At 38.7% G+C, this 20610-nt stretch overlaps 1 protein-coding gene, 1 long non-coding RNA gene and 1 pseudogene across 4 annotated transcripts; all 3 read left to right on the top strand.

The window, feature by feature from the left end:
• The first annotated feature begins 3426 nt into the window (after positions 1-3426).
• LOC134859325 (uncharacterized) lies at positions 3427-12099 on the top strand. 3 transcript variants are annotated; one of them, XR_010165084.1, is made up of 5 exons: positions 3427-3585; positions 3878-3996; positions 4097-4312; positions 9976-10186; positions 11811-12099. It is a non-coding gene; the product is annotated as an uncharacterized LOC134859325 (long non-coding RNA). The 3 variants fall into 3 exon arrangements; XR_010165082.1 differs by having other exon boundaries at positions 4097-4336; XR_010165083.1 differs by having other exon boundaries at positions 4097-4408.
• A 1215-nt stretch (positions 12100-13314) lies between these two features.
• On the top strand, positions 13315-15824 carry LOC134860131 (protocadherin gamma-A11-like). Its single transcript, XM_063876972.1, has one exon. The coding sequence runs from the start codon at positions 13407-13409 to the stop codon at positions 15822-15824; it is 2418 nt and encodes an 805-aa protein (XP_063733042.1). The 5' UTR covers positions 13315-13406.
• A 1194-nt stretch (positions 15825-17018) lies between these two features.
• Positions 17019-20248, top strand: LOC134859911 (protocadherin beta-16-like; annotated as a pseudogene).
• Positions 20249-20610: the final 362 nt, after the last annotated feature.

Genomic DNA, 20610 nt, shown 5'->3' with positions numbered 1-20610 from the left:
GCAATGTAATTTAATAGAGTGGCTGAGTAGATTTATAATATCCCATTGGGGGAGTTTGTGGGAAAAAAAAAACTCTTAATAGAGTGACATCAGTCATCCTGACAAGGATAAAATGCACCATTGATAATCAATAATTTTATCCAGCCATCTACTCAGGCTGCTCAATATATTCCTAAAAGATCATTTAAAGTGCTCTCGAACTACAACAGATTTCCCATTTTGACATTATGTTGTAAATGTACATATATTAAGATTAATTCATGAGAGAGTGTTCAATAGACAAGCGTGTGCATTTGTTTGTCTTTATACTGATGTTTGGGAATATAAACAAATATATAAAGTCACCCCCTCTCTAGTTTTGGCTTTCATAGAGAAGGGAGGTATGGAGTTCAAGAGTTCATGTTCTAAAAAAACCCAAAATCTTGTGAAAATGCTTTTTTATATAAATCCCTTCAGGAGACAGAGACAATTGTTTCTATGGTTACAGCTATTTGGGGAATAGTCTCTTTAGCAACAGCCTTATATTCTTAGCAAGGAAGTGAGTTGAAGCAGTGGGGTGCACTGGATAGGGTCAAGGTTATATGCGACAGATACAGCATATTTTTCTAGCTGATGATGCAGTACCACTAACAGTGTCTGTGACTCCTCGCTGACATTTGACTGTTGAGCAACACATCCTTGAAAGAAAAAGAAAAAACACTTGCACCCACACATTTTAAATGCCTATAGTTACATATTCCCATGAGCATTTACAAAACGTGCTCTGGTCTCTCTTAATTTTGCTCCATTTCAGTTATACAAACAAATGAATAAACGAGGATACTGGCCCAGTGTGCAGGAAAGAAGCCTGCAGTGTTTGGTCTGCAGAGTAGCAAATCTATGGCTAATGAATATGGATATTTTTTATGGCAGAGTGAACAGAGACATGAAAGCAGAGCAGTACACCAACCTGCTCACTCTCTACTTAAGATGATTGGTCCAGAGAGACAAATACAAACCAGTTTGAATACAACATGAACAAACACTCCTCTCTATTGTGCAGTGCCTGCTTCCTTTATGTAATATGTATTAAAGCAACTATGAGAGCAAGTGCAAAGCGAATGGTCTACTAGTGTGAAAGGGTCTTAAAAACAGATAACGCATTAGAGTGCACTGAAGCTGAAGTGTGAAGTGTTTGTCTTACTGAGTGTGTTGGCTGGTGATGTTGCCAGCTGCAGTGACTCAGCAAAACGCTGCTGAGGAAAGCAAATAGAGTTATTTGGAAGCAACCCTTATAAAGATGGAGAGATTAATGTGCATAATAATTGTTTTACTGTGGCAATAACAGTACCACAAGTGTGTGTGTGAGAATATAGTGCAAAAGAGATAATGAAACAGAATGTTGAGTAAATGTGTTTTAACTTGTCAGGGAATATCATCCTAATGGGTCTGCTGCTATCCTAAATATAAATTAATAGATTGTACACACGTGCAATTTTTCCTTTTTTTAATGACTACTAAAGGGCCGATATGCTACTGGTATTATTCTATCTATTAACTATTCACTGGTGGATATTTGCAAATGATTATAATATGTAACCAAAGAAAAATACTTGGGATAAATAACCATTCATCTATCATTACAAAGATGCACCTCGCACCTACCCAGAACATTGATGCTTTTCTTTGTGTGTTCTCTAATATAACATTTTATTTTTATGTTAAATACATGTTATTTATTTTTGGATGTTAAAATGTCATAATACAACTTCGATTTTAGACGTCATGAGCTTTAAGTCAGGTCGAGGCTACATGAAGAAACGGCATGAAAAGCATCTGCAGCTTTTCATTGCCTACGCACACCTTGATTGCTTACAGGGTGACACAAAGCACTCGACGTGTGATAACCGGTCGTGCTGGATGTCAATAATATATGTTCATAAACAATAACTGGTCCAGGCTATACAAATCTCTGCCTGCAATAGGCAAACATTCACACACATGCTGCGGTCACAATAGAGGTCATATGATACTGAGCCAGTGGATAAGCTTTGTGTAGAGTGTAATATAATGGAGGATGTTCAGCGTGTGCAGGATTTATCCTGTGGTTATAGTTTGAGATGATCCATTCATTTTGGTTAGTGAAATCTGACATAGTATGTTGGTGGTGTCAAAGATCCCGAAACGGTTAACGCTGAGAATCATGATCAAATCTTAGATGGCAGCAATTTGATGGCAGCACACTGCCTTTCCCATACAATCATTGTATTCTACACATGTTTTATCTGCAGGGGTACTGAGCAAAAGGCGCCATCTCCTGGTTAAATTATCACAGCAGATATGACCATATGTCTTCTTTATAATATTATTTTAATGTTTAATCGATTTCTTGTACAATTATAATTTTACATTACATTTCATTTGGCTGACAATATTATCCAAAGGGACTCAAACTCCAAACAACAAGAGTGTCAATACCTCGTTTGACTGAAGGATTGATTAATTTCAGTTTAATACTGCTTTAAATGTATTTTCAGGGATTTTCAATTTTAAGGAGATTCAATTTTCTTTGAAGGTTCAATTCAGCTCACAGATGATTTAATTATTCTTTCTTGAAAATAATATCACTCTTAATAAACATACTGTGCTCATTGATACAATAACCAACAAAATGTTCATCTAAATATAAATAAAAAACATTAATGATTTGCTATATTTGATTTTAAAACCAAAGACATTTTCACAAAAATAATACCGGAAATAACATTCATTTAAGAAATGCACATAAACATTAAGTCAATAAAGAATGCAGTAAAAAAGCTGTACCATAATTATGACCACAATTGTGCAGTGTATTTCATGGGCACTGAAATAAACTTATACACAAGTGTAGAAAACTTTCCTGGATTTGTTTCTGCTTGTTGTTTTTTTAAGTGTTTATTTTGCAAACGAACTTTTTTTTTTATTGGGGAGGAGGAACAATAACGACAATATGGCATTTTTAATAAAGGGCTCTGAAGATAAAATGTATGAGCCAGTTTGCAAACGTTTCCTAATAGTGCAAACAGCAGTCTGTTGAAAATGATCCAATAATCCAGAAACACAGAAGAAACATTCTTCATCAATCCCTTTTCTACAACACAAACATAAGCTTACAGCCCATAAAACCATTAGTTCTAAGATATTTGAATTGAATTTAATATATATATATAACATTTATATAAATGTATATATGCTCAACATGTACATATTCCAATTATATTCTGAAGTTAAATATAAATATGATTCTGTTTATCCCAAGTACAATAGGTACTCTTGGTAAACAAAATATGTATATAAAAATGGTGTTTCCGGCGGGCGGAAGTAGGGTTAAGTTCCGGTACGTCACAAAAGGATTCCCCTTAAATTAAGGCGGCATTATGGGCATCCTGTTTGGTTCATGTTGTGGGTACGGTGGAAACTACTGGAAACTACTGTCTCAGTTGCTAAGGAGCTCAGCAGCAAACAAGCTAGCATTCCATTCTGAACGTTAGATTAAGGCTTTACCAAGGCAACCAACACCACAAGTAATGTGTAGGAAGTTAGCGTTAGCGTAACAACGGCAAAGTAAGTGTTACTAACTTTAGTGGCCTGCTAAAGTTCATCTTGAACAAGCAGCTAGCATGTTCAATGTAAGTGCTGTTGAATAAATATGTTCATGCTTCATTAGTAGATTTTGTGTAATAAATAAATATGTATTTATTTGAAAGTTAAAATGTATTTCATATCTCAAACATTTGTTCTGTAAATCAATGTATAACATGCTAAAAGAGCTGCAGCCAATAGAGCATTATTTAATTGTTTGCCTTTTGATATTGCCCGGAACTAATGTTTTGTGTGTTTACCGCTACATATTTAGTTGAGGGACGGTACAGTTCATAGTTCAATGAGTCGAGCGGCAGGTGCTCACAGATCTCCGCTATTTAATGTATCAATTATTGACGAAAGAACCTCTTTTCACGACAAGCGGCCAACGAGGTATTTTGTTTAAGTTATCTGTAAAATGTCATTTGTTTCATTTCGCGCCACAGCGTAATTGTACATTGTCTGGTTTTTATTTGTTTTATGTACTGTATAGTTCTCACGGCGTTAACAAGGCATGAGTGGCGGGACCAAAGGTGGAAGCAACAACAATAAACGCCCGTTCCAAAGAACCGACCTGTGTCTGTGTCGTCGTGGAGAGAGCTACAGTGAGAACTCGACTGCTCATCACGGGTAGGAGAGAAGACATCACGGCAGCGGTAACGGCGCAGCGGAGATCCAGCACAACGGGAGAGAAAGCCCATAAGCCGTGGTAGGCTACGGACCGCTAGCAACGGTGACTAGACTGTGTTGAAAGTGCGACTTTTCAAGCCAAAGCCAAGAAGTGCTCTACCTTCAAGTTAAAGTGGTATGAGGACTGGTTAAACTTGGAAATTGCAAATAAGGACTCGGGCCTATTAACCTTGCACATTGTGTTAAGCCTACATTTTTGGGAATCAATCTAATGTGCTGGTGTTCGTTGTTGTTACATGCTAAAAGGTTTAAAGGGGTACTCCACTCCTTAAGAAGGGTTTAAAGGGAAGTTTAATCCCATAAGAAAATTAAAGTTTTGTTTTGTAAATTTTAAAGCACACTATAAGTAGACATTAAGATATGTTCAAATTGTGTGTTTTATGAAAGGTAACCAAGCTTAAAGGGGCACTTAAGCGACGTTTAAAGGGTAACTTCACTTATTTGAAAACTTCGTATATGTGAAGAATAAGTGATTTAATGCATTTCTAAGCAAAATGATTGTTTCCTATTTGTGCCAAAATTATTTCAGATGTTTTATTTTGTGAACTCGAAGTTTAGATCACTTTAAAGGCTACTACAGGGTTTTGGTGCACTACTGAAGTCTATATTCAGAATTTAGGCTTCCCACATAGTTTTCGCACAGTTTGTTTAATTTATAAGGTTAACAACATTCCTGGTTATTCACATTCAAGTTTACTGAATCTTACATTCACACATAACCTTTGAGATTATCTCAAAATGTCTCAAGCACAGAGACCTACCTGTAACACTTACTACCAGTTGTAGTGAAGTAGAGTTAGTTTGGACCAGTCTCTAGGTTCGTAGGGAGCAGTTGTAGTTAAAACAGTAGCAATAATAATTAAATAATAAGACACACCACAGACCAAGTAGTTTTAAATGCCGGCTTGTTTAGAAAAGTAGAAAAGTAGAAATTGGTACCATAAACAGACATACAATATATACAATATTCAAATAATTTGCATTTGAATGCAATTGGATCCAGTAGAAACAAGGTATTCTAATTAGGAAATGAAATGAGCATTAGTTTCACTTTTAATCTATTTTGGTTCAAGGAAATATAATTTACATTAGATCACAATTAAAGTTGTTCTTAATTATGTATCTAGTTTTATTTCAAGAGTTAACTCAGTTTATGTTCAATAATACTTCAATAATAATTCAATATAGCTAATAATCAATAGTTAAGATTAATTATCTTAATATATTATTTCAGTATTTCAGTTCTAGTTTTGAATCTTAATTGAATCAAATAACACTATATCAAAATATAACTTCAATCTAATAAGACATCAGTCATGCTATTTATCTCAACAGGCCTATTTTAAATCAATGGGTCAAGTTTCCTTTTGCTAGTTGCTAGTTATCAGCTATCTAAACCAGTGAGCTGGAGTTCTAGGTTCTAGCAGATTTAAACTGCATGGCATAACCAGAAAACATTAGCATAGCAATCAAAGAAAAATAACAAATCCGGAAAATAACATTCACAGATACTATTCACAGTTCAGCAAATTCAAAACAACATTCAACCGTCGTAATGTATTTCAGCTTGACGTTAAAGTTCGTTACTCTGCATTCAATGCAGTCAATGGATGCTAACCACGTTGTGCAGTCCGTGTGGTGTGAATGAATCCACCCTTACTGCATCCACGTTGGCTAATATCTCACTAAAGGAATCAACTTGTGGTCGAAATAACGATGGCACCAAACAGTCCTACCGCAACTCTGATTCGAGCGATGTGTGTTCTCCTCCGAAATGCAGATGAAGCTGGAAGATGCCACTCGATAGTGGTTCAACTCTCATTGGGTATAGCTCGCCATCTTGTCTCATCAATCGTAATGTGGCTCGTCAATCGTAACGTGGCTTCAGAACTCCCAGACTACTCGACAATTTCTCAGTCCAAAAAATAATATCAAAGTACAAATAAAACACAGTCTATCTCTATAGACGTAACGGTAACACAAAACACTTTCAAAAATGGAAAATAAAGGCTTACACAAAGTTTCTAGTCTATTGCTCACTGGTTCGATTTCAATAGCGATTTCAATAGCGATTTCTATAGCGTCTTGCTTCTTGAAAAGTTTTCTTCTTCTGATGTTTCACGCGTGAACAAACTGTACTTTCTTAAAGTGACAGGATATCTATTTTAACTTAGAAGCTTACAGGATGAATTAACATGAATGAATCATTACTTTTAATCCTATTTATCAAACTAAATCATGGGCTTTTTATTTAAAATGATGAAATTATGTTTGATAATTATTCTTATTTATTAACCAGTTAATAACCAGTGTCTATTTTCAAGTGTCTATTTTCACCTGGGTTACATACCGTAAAAATGCCAAATCACCCACTACACTCGAAGCTACAGACACCAAAGTTGCAGAAGAAGTGGAACAGCTTCGCAGAGGTGAAAGAACCCGAACCTTAACAGAGAAGGGAAAGGAACTTCAAGATGAAAGGATGAAGAGTGTAAAACGTCGCTACAGAATCATCTATCAGAAGTGGAGATATCATGCAAGACTAGCTAAGGAAATATTGACTGATGAGGCCTCTAAGGATGAATTGGATGAGCTGATTGAGAACGTGGAAATGTTCTGTTCTGATATTAAAGTAATTTATGAAGAGTTGCGTCAAATGCAAGCTCCTGAACCAGACCTGAGGCGCAGAGTTGACACATGCATATCGCTTTCAGGATTCATCATTCGAAAGGCAAAAGGGCATACAGCAGATGAAGAAAAGGAACAGTGGCCTGATGTTGGATCAATCTTAGACTCAACAGGTTCTCTATCAAGACCGTCTCGTCAATCGAAATGTGGTTCTTCCATCTCAAGCATCCACTCAGTCAAAAGAAGTGAGGCTGAGGCTGCTGCATCTCAAGAAGTTTTGGCAGTGTTGGATGAGCAAGAAAGAGAAGTAGTAGAACTTCAAAGGCTAGAGGCGGAACATTTTTACAGACAACAGGCAATACAAGACAAGCGCAGAAAACTTGAGCACCTAGAGGAGTTGAAGAAGTTGAACGCTGCAAGGACCCGAGTAAAAGTCCACGCCCAAGCTGACGGAAACTTTGAAACCGTTGACTCGCTGCATGATGTTGATTCGACAGGAGAACCTCACGTTCTTAATCTCCACGCATCTAGTTCCCCATTCATTCCTCAAGCGCTGTCAGTCACAAGTCAAACCCTCCATGTCTCAAGTCCTCCATTTGTCCCTCAAGCCCCACCAGTTGCAAGTCTAGCTCCCTGTCCCCAAAGTCTGCAATTGGCGCTTCAAACTCCACCCATTCCTCAAGTGCAGAATTGCCCTGATCTAGTCAACATGCTAGCAGAAGCTATAAGCGCCAATCGCCTTCCAACACCAGAGCCTACATTATTCACTGGAGAACCTTTGAAGTACAAAGACTGGCGTCTATCTTTCGCAATGTTAATAGACAGGAAAAACATTCCAAAGAATGAAAAACTGTATTACCTAAGAAAGTACCTAGGTGGCGCTGCAAAGAAAGCCGTTGAAGGATTCTTCCTACTGGGCACTGAAGAAGCATATGACTCAGCCTGGCAGCTTTTGGATAAACGCTTTGGAGACCCATTCATAATCGGGAAGTCTTTCAGAGACAAACTGCACGGATGGCCAAAGATAAGCTCTAGAGATGGCTGCGAACTAAGATAATTTGCAGACTTTCTCAAGAGTTGCGAGGCTGCAATGCCCCCCATCAAGACATTAGAAGTTCTCAATGACTGCAGTGAGAGTCAAAAAATCCTTCTAAAATTGCCAGATTGGTTGGTATCCAGTTGGACCCGCAAAGCGATGGAAATCAGACAAGCAAACGCCGGGTACCCACCATTCAAACAGCTTGTAGCCTTCATATCAAAGGAAGCAGATCTCGCTTGCGATCCTATAACCTCAGTACAGGCGCTTAGGAGTGTGGAAAGTGAGAAACCAAAGCATCCAAGAAGCCAAACCATTCAAGCAAAGACACTGTCCACAAACGCAACGCAGAGCAGCATCTCATCATGCATCTTCTGTAAAAGAACAGGGCACGTCCTTGCCAAGTGCAGAAGTTTCATTGAAAAGCCAGTTCAAGATCGTGTAAAGTTTGTGCAAGCAGAGAAGCTTTGCTTTGGGTGTTTGAAGACAGGCCATCATTCAAGAAGTTGTGGTAACGAGAGCACATGTGAAAAGTGTCAGAGACACCCGACATGTTTGCATGATGACAAGTTCAAGGAATATCAGAGGTCGACACCTCCAAAGAGATACGACAACCTAATGGACAAAGTAGACACCAAAGACATAGTTGCAACCGCAACTACTAACAGAGTTATTCAAGAAGGCCTAAGCACATTAACATCATCAGTTGTACCAGTCTGGGTCTCATCCACAAGACAGCCAGATCAAGAAGTGTTGGTCTACGCACTCTTAGACACGCAGAGCGATACAACCTTCATCCTAGATGAAGTAGCTCAGGACCTCAACACAAACAAAGAGAGTGTCAGTTTACAGCTGTCCACAATGTCTACAAAGTCAACAGTAATACCCTGTCAGAAACTGTCAAATCTACAAGTGAGAGGATACAACTTGGAGGATTCCATTGCCATCACTTTTCACTCGAGAGTTCATTCCGGCAGACAGGTCGCACATTCCAACTTCTGAAACTGCTTTGAAATGGCCTCATCTGGAACAATTGGCAGACAAGATCCACCACCATTGGATTGTGAAGTGGGCCTTCTCATTGGCTATAACTGTCAACAAGCCCTCCTTCCAAGAGAAATTCTGTTGGGTGAAGAAAATCGTCCATATGCACAGCGAACGGATCTCGGCTGGAGTATGGTCGGTTCCTCGAATCCAGCAACTGACTACGGTGATGCAATAGGAACCAGTCACAGAATCATAGTGCGACAGGTGTCACCTGCTTTGCAGCCATCTGTTGAGCTTAAGAGGGAGGTACACTTCGTGTTAGTGGAAGCTTACTCTAGTGCAGACAGCATGGTGCGAAAGCTGAAGCTACTAGTCAGTGACACTACACTTGATAAGGGAAAATCACATAAGAGATCAGTTCACCTTGAAAGGCCCATTCACAAAGTAGTTACCTTACTAGAGGCCAACTAAGTCCCATAAATAAGGTCACATTCATTCAGACTTAAGACATTTGATTCATTTCATAATCTTTATTTAAAAGAAATCCCCCATTCCAAGTTAATGAGTGATTTGGTGGGAGTGTAAGTGCTGTTGAATAAATATGTTCATGCTTCATTAGTAGATTTTGTGTAATAAATAAATAAATATGTATTTATTTGAAAGTTAAAATGTATTTCATATCTCAAACATTTGTTCTGTAAATCAATGTATAACATGCTAAAAGAGCTGCAGCCAGTAGAGCATTATTTAATTGTTTGCCTTTTGATATTGCCCGGAACTAATGTTTTGTGTGTTTACCGCTACATATTTAGTTGAGGGACGGTACAGTTCATAGTTCAATGAGTCGAGCGGCAGGTGCTCACAGATCTCCGCTATTTAATGTATCAATTATTGACAAAAGAACCTCTTTTCACGACAAGCGGCCAACGAGGTATTTTGTTTAAGTTATCTGTAAAATGTCATTTGTTTCATTTCGCGCCACAGCGTAATTGTACATTGTCTGGTTTTTATTTGTTTTATGTACTGTATAGTTCTCACGGCGTTAACAAGGCATGAGTGGCGGGACCAAAGGTGGAAGCAACAACAATAAACGCCCGTTCCAAAGAACCGACCTGTGTCTGTGTCGTCGTGGAGAGAGCTACATTCAAGATGAACATGCAAGCTGCTTTATTTAGTCTGGTTTTACAAATGCCAACTGGTTGGAGAAGTTGCCGGACTCCCAAGACCTCACCATGTCACCTGGTAGGCCTAAGTCATGATAATTAACAAGTTTAACTGATATTCATTGAAGTTCAGTAAGCTTCTACATAATGTGTACATTTGTATTCGTCATAGTAGCAGGATGATTAATCTTCATAAAGATGTGGTGGTTTGTTTTGTATTTTGTCGCAAACATATAAGGTTGGCTCCTTTTTAAACTCATCAAGGCCTGTGACATCCCACGGAAGGTCCAAAGCCTGGCAGCAGGCCCGGCCCTGACCATTGTGCCGCCCTAGGCATGATTTTAAATTGCTTTAAGCACACTGCACAGTAACACCTGTGGTTTATTTATTACGGACATATGAACACTTTAGTCTGTTAGGATTCACTTTTGTTACTATACGCTAGCCATGCTTGTTTTCAATGCCTGTGCCTATGGCCTTTCCGCAAAGCTATTCTGGTTTGATTTTATACGAGGGGTCAAAAAGAAGACATTTATAGTCTGTATTGGCTATTAAAGTGTAATTAGCCAGCATATATTATAAAGAAGAGAGCTGACTAGACATCGTTAGCCCCCTCCTCACAACTGCTTTATTAGCACTGCTAACATAACATATCCAAACCTATGGCTTTATTGTTGGTGTGAGTTACATCATGAGTAATATAGGTAGTCAGGATTTGACAAGGTATGTCTGAAATAATACGGATGATATCTTTATTTTCTGTAGGAGTGCAATGATTGGGGGAGTACTCCTTCAACCCTTGCTGAGATGTGGTGTGGCTGAATATCCTTGTGATCCTTAGATAATGTAATATCATGCTCTGCGTTTATTGCACTCCTGACTGAAATGTATGTTTAACCCAGTGACAAAAGAGGGGGATACACCTGTGCGTCTAGTACTCAGATGTAACGTTATGTTCTTCCCTTTTTTGAAATGATATTAAACCGAGTGCAATCTGGGTTTAGACATGTACAAACAGTTACGAAAGAGATTTCTGTTTATTTGGTGGTTCCGGCTGTCAATCAGCTGTGCGCAGCGTCTCCACTGCACCCTGTGCGTTTCAATAGTAAAATCATGCACTGGCAACTGTACATCCAAAACGACGTCAGTTTAAACGTAATTCTTTCTTTCTGTTTAACGCATCATTTATGAGAATACATTTCATAACATGTAAGAGATCATATTCGAGGGGTGGTTTTCAATTACATATCCGTATTTATTTATTTCTCAGTTATGTTTTTGTGTGCACTCGGGAGTATCAAACAGGCGTTTGATCATTTTAAGATTGGCTTTTAGCAAGTGTTCCAAATGAATTATTTATATCTGATACATGAGAGGTAATCTTTCAATTTATGGTATTTTTTTCACACATTTCTCTCCATTCTTCCTTCTGCCAACGGTGTCGCAGTTTCTCATCTCTCCGGTTTCTTTGAGTATGCATGGGTCGGTGGAGTAAGGCACCATCAAGTTTTTTTAAATAAATCGCAAAGATTGCTTAGAAATGTGTTTACGCCATCTTTTAGACGTACGTCACGTTTATATATGAGGCCCCTAAACATGTTATCATTGTGTATCAGTGTGATGCTTAGTGTTATGTTATGCTTAGTGTAATTGTTGTAGACATATAGACAAACACATCTTAAAAGTTCTGTTTGCTAAAACAGGTCGGTTCTGGACCGAGTGAGGACTACTTTGGAAGATTCATCCTTATTTGATGGTGTAAGTCGCCAGGACTTCTACATACTTATCATAAGGAAGTGTCACAAGGACAGTCAAAGACATTGAAGAACTACAGACTGAATTGAAATGAATCACTATACAGATTAACGACAAAAAAAAAAAAAACTCATTTGATTTAAAAGTCCCATTTTTTTATTTTCAATTCATGTTTATTCAAATGCTTGTAACTAATTACCTGCCTTTAATTTACTAAACATTAAATGTTGAAACTTAGCTTGTTGTCAGCGTACTTTCATTTATGGTTATTACACTCTATTTTCCATAGCTCCTTAAGAACAGTAGATGCAAATTCCTATGAAGTGGGTTGCATATGCCTTTGTAATGCATTTAAATGAATAACACATACATGTTTTAATCAGATTAAAGACATGTTTGACTATTTGATTTAAACTTGTATGTATTTGTGGATTAAGCAAGAAGAAAGGTTTGTCAATTGTGCTGGAATGGTTAAGGTCTCTCTGTTTTACTTACTTCTGTTTGTTTGTTATATTCTATCTGCCCCAATAGTCAGTGTGGCTTTTACTCTTTGGTTTCAAATCACATTTCCCATGTTTGGGCAACGATGGGTTGGAGATTGTTGTTATTATAGATATTGTCTTCATTATTAATTATAACATACCATCTGCAACAGAACACTATGACTCCTAGGAAAGGTGACTTGGTAAATAAAAGTAGCTCAGAAGAATAAGTCTTGTTTTTTGTTAAACAAGGCACCCAATGTGATCTTGCTTTTGACTCTCTCCATGGTACTGAAACAACTTATTTTCTCTTAGACATATTATCAAATGTATTATTAATATTATTAATGTTATTATTATTATTTATAATATTATTAATAACAGTATGTATTATTAATATTATTAATGTTATTATTATTATTTATAATATTATTAATAACAGTATGTATTATTAATATTATTATGTATAATAAGTAATGATTTAATTGTTTTCAATCCACTTCGACAACATACTTTATTTTATACAACATAAACGGCAGGTACTGATGTTATTGTATAGTGATAAAAAAAGGTGTTAATTGAATAAGGAGTGGATGATGTTTAACCATAGTGCTCAACATTTTCATTTTTCATGCTTCTATTTCTTTACTTTTTTTTAAATTCCTGGGTTTTTACCTATAATTAAATACACAGGGCAATCACATTTTTTTTAGCACTTTACATTACGTTGTTGGGTTTATGTTTTATATATGGCACGCAGTTAGTGTTGGGAAGTTTGGGAAGATTAGGCGGTTTTAGGCATGGGGAATATTGCTTGCAGATACAGAGAGTGTAAACCGCCTAATGGTGCCGCTGTAGGCCAGCACACAAAGAGCAGAGTCATCTCCACCCACTTTAAAAGCATTACATTCGGATATATTTTCCCAGAACAATTCCTTCATTCCCGAATTAGTTTGCAACGTGTTTTCGTTCGTAAATTGTTGGTTGCTGACACTGTTGGGCAATTTTAATTCGTTCTTATTTGCAGAAATTTGTCCAAACTGCGAACATTTTTTTTCGAGGATGGGAGACAAAGGATTTTCAGCGCTGTGGCCGACCTTCTGCTTTGCTTCGTTTATTGTTACGCTGCACCTCGTTAATGGAGACCTGAGTTATTCTATTCCAGAAGAGATGAAGCGCGAGTCTGTTATTGGAAATATAGCCAAAGATCTCGGTCTGGATCTGAGGACCTTATCTTCCCGAAAGGCCCGTGTTGACTCTGAGGGCACTCGCAAGCGCTACTGTGATATTAATCTGAGTACTGGAGATTTGGTAACATCGGAGAAAATGGACAGAGAAAGCCTTTGTGGCAAGAAACCCTCGTGTGTTGTGAAAGTGGATATGTTGTTGGAAAATCCTCTGGAGCTTCATCGAGTAAGTGTTCATATTCATGATGTAAACGACAACTCGCCAAAATTCAGAGAAAATGAAGTTGAAATGGAAATAAGTGAGTCAGCTGAAAAGGGTTACCGCTTTTCTATCGAGGAGGCCCATGACGCAGATATAGGTCAAAATGCTGTTCAGAGATACAGTTTACAAAAAAATGATAACTTTATTCTCGCTGTCGACAGTAACAAGGTTGAACTCGTACTGGAGAATAAACTTGATCGAGAAAAGCAAAATGATATTAATTTGCTCCTCACGGCTTTAGATGGAGGCTCTCCTCAGAGATCAGGTACTGTAGTCATACACGTCACTGTGCTGGATGCTAACGATAACGCCCCAGTGTTTAGCCAGGCCGTCTATAAAGCCAGTCTGCCTGAAAACTCTCCTCCAGATACCATAGTGATTAATGTTAGTGCTACTGATGCAGACGAAGGATTGAATGGAGATGTGACATATCAATTAAGTCACGTGTCTGACGATGATATTAATATATTCTCTATTGACTCTAATACTGGAGAAATTAGAGTTACTGGTGTAATTGACTATGAAGAAATTTGCGCTTTTGAAATGAGTGTTCAAGCTAAAGATGGTTTAGGTCTAACCTCTTACACCAAAGTTATAATAGATGTTACTGATATGAATGATAATGCTCCAGTGATATACCTGAAATCCCTGACTAACCCTATACCCGAAAACGTGTCACCTGGTGCAGAAGTGGGCATCATAAACGTGCAGGATAGAGACTCTGAGAATAACAGACAGGTCAGCTGCTTAATTCAGCAAAATGTCCCTTTTAAGTTGGTTCCTTCTATTAAAAACTATTATTCTCTGGTGACCACAGGACACCTGGACCGTGAACTAGTGTCTGATTACAACATTACAATCACTGCCACTGACGAGGGCTCTCCCCCTCTGTCCTCCTCTAAAACTGTTCAGTTATCTGTAGCAGACATCAACGACAACCCACCTGTGTTTGAGGAGCAGTCCTACAGCGCATATGTGACTGAAAACAACAAACCTGGCTCCACTTTATGTTCTGTTACGGCTCGAGACCCCGACTGGAGACAAAACGGTACCGTGATTTATTCTCTGTTACCCGGTGAGGTGAACGGTGCCCCGGTGTCCTCCTATCTGTCTGTTAACGGAGACACGGGGGTGATCCACTCTGTGAGGTCGTTTGATTATGAACAGTTCAGGAGTTTTAAAGTCCACGTGATGGCCAGAGACAACGGTTCTCCTCCGCTCAGCAGCAACGTGACTGTCAGTGTGTTCATATCGGATGTGAATGACAACTCTCCTCAGATACTGTACCCCGCCCCTCAGGGCAACTCGTTCATGACCGAGCTGGTCCCCAAAGCTGCACACGGAGGCTCTCTGGTGTCCAAAGTGATCGCGGTGGACGCGGACTCCGGACAGAACGCCTGGCTGTCCTATCATATAGTCAAATCCACTGATCCAGGACTTTTCACTATTGGTCTCCACAGCGGAGAGATCAGGACACAGCGGGACATTTCTGAGTCTGACAGCATGAAACAGAACCTTATTGTGGCAGTGAAAGATAACGGACAGCCCTCTCTCTCTGCCACCTGCTCCATGTATTTACTTATCTCTGATAACTTGGCTGAGGTGCCAGAACTGAAGGATATTTCTTACGATGAGAAGAACTCCAAACTGACCTCTTATCTCATCATTGCGCTGGTTTCTGTGTCCACCTTTTTCCTCACCTTCATTATCATCATCCTGGGTGTGAGGTTTTGTCGCAGGAGAAAGCCCAGACTGTTGTTTGATGGAGCAGTTGCCATTCCCAGCGCGTATCTCCCTCCTAATTACGCAGATGTTGACGGCACAGGGACTTTACGCAGCGCTTACAATTATGACGCCTACCTGACAACAGGTTCTAGAACCAGTGACTTTAAGTTCGTGTCTTCTTACAATGACAACACACTGCCTGCTGACCAGACTCTGAGGAAAAGCCCTTCAGACTTTGCTGAAGTGTTTGGAGATTGTGATTCTTCTCCTGAGGTAGGAGCCTTCCTGTGTATTTGTCATAGTTGATGTATTTTTGCTTTGTGTTTGAGCAGTGTCGTTTTTTTCAGATTTTTGTATTTATTTCTACTGCTTGTTCTTCCTTAACACATTCTTCTTTCAATCTTTCACGCTTTTTCTTGTCAACATGATATTTTTATGAATATATATTGGTGGCCTTGTATCATAAAGATACACTTTTACTTCAACTTATTACAAACAGCTACTTTTCAATCTTTAATTTAGTGTGTTATGGTTAATCAAACTTATTGAATGGTTACATGGATATTTCTGCTATATAGTGACCGGCACCAGAGAGCAGTTGTGCATGTGTTTTTCCTTTAGCTACCTTTTTAACTGTAATCAACCTAAAGTAACGATGTCAATATTATGATCTGAATTGTTATTAATAATACTGCGTTTAATTATCTGATATTTAAATTAATAAGCAAGGCTTTCAATTAGAATCACCTTCATTTTTTTCCAAAATCTAAATTATTATCAACCTTTTTTAATTTAGAAGCAATTTTATATTTTTTTTTTATTCTCAACAGTGACTTTATAGCTTTGCTAAATGCTTATTTGTGTATGTTTTTATAGTCAAGTTTGTTGTTATTTTATTGACCTTGTTTTTTTGTTTTTATTTAAAACACCTACAGTTTTATTTTAATTGTATGATACGGTGTTAGGGCATTTTGCAGTGTTGTGCATATGGGCATTTTTTATTAGGGGCTTAGTAAGATGCTTTATTTAATTTCATGATAATATATCAGTCAGACACAGAAGGATTGTTTCTGCTAAACGACTACCTACTGTGCATTTTTGATACTTTAGATCACTTTTGCTGAAGAAAGTTATGTACTGTTAATTAAGTCACCTGCACAATGCAGGAATCTCAGATGCAATGCAGTCTTTTACATCCTGGTATTTGAAACAAGTTACTTAAGAAAACTGATCGAAGTATCTTCCTCATCATTATCCATGGTGCTGAACCTTACAACTCTGATAATACTGCAAATGGAAGTTTTGATCAAGACCTTAATTTTGTCTTCACATCAATGGATGGAAGACAAATAAACTGTCATTAAATCACAGCTGTCTCTTTCTATCTGCATTATATTTATTGAAAAGTAGTTGTTTTCAACAGATGGTCACATGTGATGTCTATGTGAACGAATTAACTTCGCGTGAATTTAGAATGTTGGAAAACTTTCATAACTTAACATTGTGAAGATATAAAGCGACTCGTGGTGTCACTGTCGGCTAACAGGACATGAACGCACACCACCCCACCCACAACTACTGAATGCAAGCCGGTTGTATTTAAAAGACGATCAGTTAAAACCTCGAATATATTTGTATGGTCCGCAGAACAAAGTGTTGGATTATTGAGCTTTTTTTGGAAGTACTTTTTTCATATAATCTGGATAGTAGGGTGGACATTAACAAGCCGAAGACTGGTTTTGTGTCAGGATGGGAGACAAAGGATTTTCACCGCTGCGGCCGATCTTCTGCTTTGCTTCGTTTATTACCGTGCTGCGCCTCGTTAATGGAGACCTGAGTTATTCTATTCCAGAAGAGAGGAAACGCCAGTCTGTTATTGGGAATGTAGCCAAAGATCTCGGTCTTGATCAGAGGACCTTATCTTCCCGAAAGGCCCGTGTTGATTCTGAGGGGACTCGTAAGCGCTACTGTGATATTAATATGAGTACCGGAGATTTGGTTACATCGGATAGAATGGACAGAGAAAACCTTTGTGGCAAGAAACCCTCGTGTGTTGTGAAAGTAGATCTGGTGTTAGAACATCCCTTGGAGCTTCATCGTATTAGTATCCATGTTCAAGACGTAAATGATAACTCGCCGCAATTCAATGAGAACTTGATTGAATTAGAAATAAGTGAGTCTGCTGAAAAGGGTTACCGCTTCTCTATTGACGAGGCCCATGATGCAGATATAGGTCAAAATGCTGTTCAAAAATACAACTTGCAAAAAAATAATATATTTATGCTCGCTGTTGACGGCAACAAGGTTGAACTCGTGATAGAGAATAAACTTGATCGAGAAAAGGAAAGTGAAATGAATGTGCTCCTCACAGCTTTAGATGGAGGCTCTCCTCAGAGATCAGGTACTGTAGTCATACACGTCACTGTGCTGGATGCGAATGATAACGCCCCAGTGTTTAGCCAGGCCGTCTATAAAGCCAGTCTGCCTGAAAACTCTCCTCCAGATACCATAGTGATTAATGTTAGTGCTACTGACGCAGATGAAGGGGTGAATGGAGATGTGACATATCATTTTGTCCACCTATCGGATGAAAATGGAAATGTTTTTTCTATTGATCCCAAAACGGGAGGAATTCAAGTTAGTGGTTTGGTTGACTTTGAAGAAGTCAGTTCTTTCGAAATTAGCGTGAAAGCTAAAGATGGTTTAGGTCTAACCTCTTATGCTAAAGTTATAATAGATGTTACTGATATGAATGATAATGCTCCAGTGATATACCTGAAATCTCTGACTAACCCTATACCCGAGAACGTGTTACCTGGTGCAGAGGTGGGCATCATTAACGTGCAGGATAGAGACTCTGAGAATAACAGACAGGTCCGCTGCTCCATTCAGCAAAACGTCCCTTTCAAGTTGGTTCCTTCTATTAAAAACTATTATTCTCTGGTGACCACAGGACAACTGGACCGTGAGCTAGTGTCTGAGTACAACATTACAATCACTGCCACTGACGAGGGCTCTCCCCCTCTGTCCTCCTCTAAAACTGTTCAGTTATCTGTAGCAGACATCAACGACAACCCACCTGTGTTTGAGGAGCAGTCCTACAGCGCATATGTGACTGAAAACAACAAACCTGGCTCCACTTTATGCTCCGTTACTGCTCGAGACCCCGACTGGAGACAAAACGGTACCGTGATTTATTCTCTGTTACCCGGTGAGGTGAACGGTGCCCCAGTGTCCTCCTATCTGTCTGTTAACGGAGACACGGGGATGATCCACGCCGTGAGGTCATTTGATTATGAACAGTTCAGGAGTTTTAAAGTCCATGTGATGGCCAGAGACAACGGTTCTCCTCCGCTCAGCAGCAACGCGACTGTCAGTGTGTTCATATCGGATGTGAATGACAACTCTCCTCAGATACTGTACCCCTCCCCTCAGGGCAACTCGTTCATGACCGAGCTGGTCCCCAAAGCTGCACATGGAGGCTCTCTGGTGTCCAAAGTGATCGCGGTGGACGCGGACTCCGGACAAAACGCCTGGCTGTCCTATCATATAGTCAAATCCACTGATCCAGGACTTTTCACTATTGGTCTCCACAGCGGAGAGATCAGGACACAGCGGGACATTTCTGAGTCTGACAGCATGAAACAGAACCTTATTGTGGCAGTGAAAGATAACGGACAGCCCTCTCTCTCTGCCACCTGCTCCATGTATTTACTTATCTCTGATAACTTGGCTGAGGTCCCAGAACTGAAGGATATTTCTTACGATGAGAAGAACTCCAAACTGACCTCTTATCTGATCATTGCGCTGGTTTCTGTGTCCACCTTTTTCCTCACCTTCATTATCATCATCCTGGGTGTGAGGTTTTGTCGCAGGAGAAAGCCCAGACTGTTGTTTGATGGAGCAGTTGCCATCCCCAGCGCGTATCTCCCTCCTAATTATGCAGATGTTGACGACAGGAACTTTACGCAGCGCTTACAATTATGACGCCTACCTGACAACAGGTTCTAGAACCAGTGACTTTAAGTTCGTGTCTTCTTACAGTGACAACACACTGCCTGCTGACCAGACTCTGAGGAAAAGCCCTTCAGACTTTGCTGAAGTGTTTGGAGATTGTGATTCTTCTCCTGAGGTAGGACCCATCCTGTGTATTTGTCATGGTTGATATATTGTCTGTTACTATTTTTACATTCTATGTTGAGCAATATTTGGTTCTTTATTGAAATTGATGTTTGGATTTTGCACCTTTAGTTTCAATAATGGAATATTTTCAAAAGTATTGATTGTATACGTTTCATCATCTTGTCATTTTTACCTTTTTGTGCCTTTTTCTTTTTCTTGTCAATATTAAATTCTTGTGCATTTAGTTTGGGGTTGTGTTACGACAAAGGTACACATTCACTCTATAATTAGCTCTTACATAGTTTCACAAAGCAATTTTATTAGTAACAATGCAGTTTTACTTATATACAGTAAATAAATAAAAACATATTATTTTCTTTAACTTTGTTTTTCCTCATAAAGAATGGCCCTTTTTGGATGGGTTTACCATCATGATATTCCATAGAAAGGTGTGATAACAAATGATGCAGAAGCGTTTTTGAAATGAACTAATTCGATGGTCTGCTCGTTGCCCGCCGTACATCATTGTTAACAACCACAAACATGTATTACTGGTTATCCCTAAACTGTCCTTGAGTTTTAAAAAAACTGGAATTTCCACGCCTAATTCAGCCCAAATCTGGGGATTGCGTTCTAAGAACAAGTTAGTGTTTCATTTTGTGAAACTCTCTTGCTCGCATTGCAGCAGCATGAGAACAATGTCCTTTGCCTAGACAAAGATGAACTTACAGCGCTCTGGTTTGTTGACATCAGTCCTTACTAGTCTTGAGGTGTCTGTCCATGGTGCTGAATAACTCCGCATTCACAATCACAACTATCTGTTTTTTTTAGTTACACTTTTAAATGTCATGAGGCCAAATGAATGATACTCATATAGGATCTAAATTCATTTTAACATTGTTTATTAATAATAATAATAATAATAATAATAATAATAATAACAATATGATTTCATTAAGAATGATAGCTA

Source organism: Eleginops maclovinus, chromosome 23 (assembly GCF_036324505.1).
Source record: "Eleginops maclovinus isolate JMC-PN-2008 ecotype Puerto Natales chromosome 23, JC_Emac_rtc_rv5, whole genome shotgun sequence".
Taxonomy (NCBI): domain Eukaryota; kingdom Metazoa; phylum Chordata; class Actinopteri; order Perciformes; family Eleginopidae; genus Eleginops; species Eleginops maclovinus.
This window is presented reverse-complemented; position numbering and strand designations above follow the sequence as displayed.

Bases quoted from the DNA above. Each gene is read 5' to 3' on its own strand.
- LOC134860131 (XM_063876972.1), top strand. From the start codon at position 13,407: ATGGGAGACAAAGGATTTTCAGCGCTGTGGCCGACCTTCTGCTTTGCT.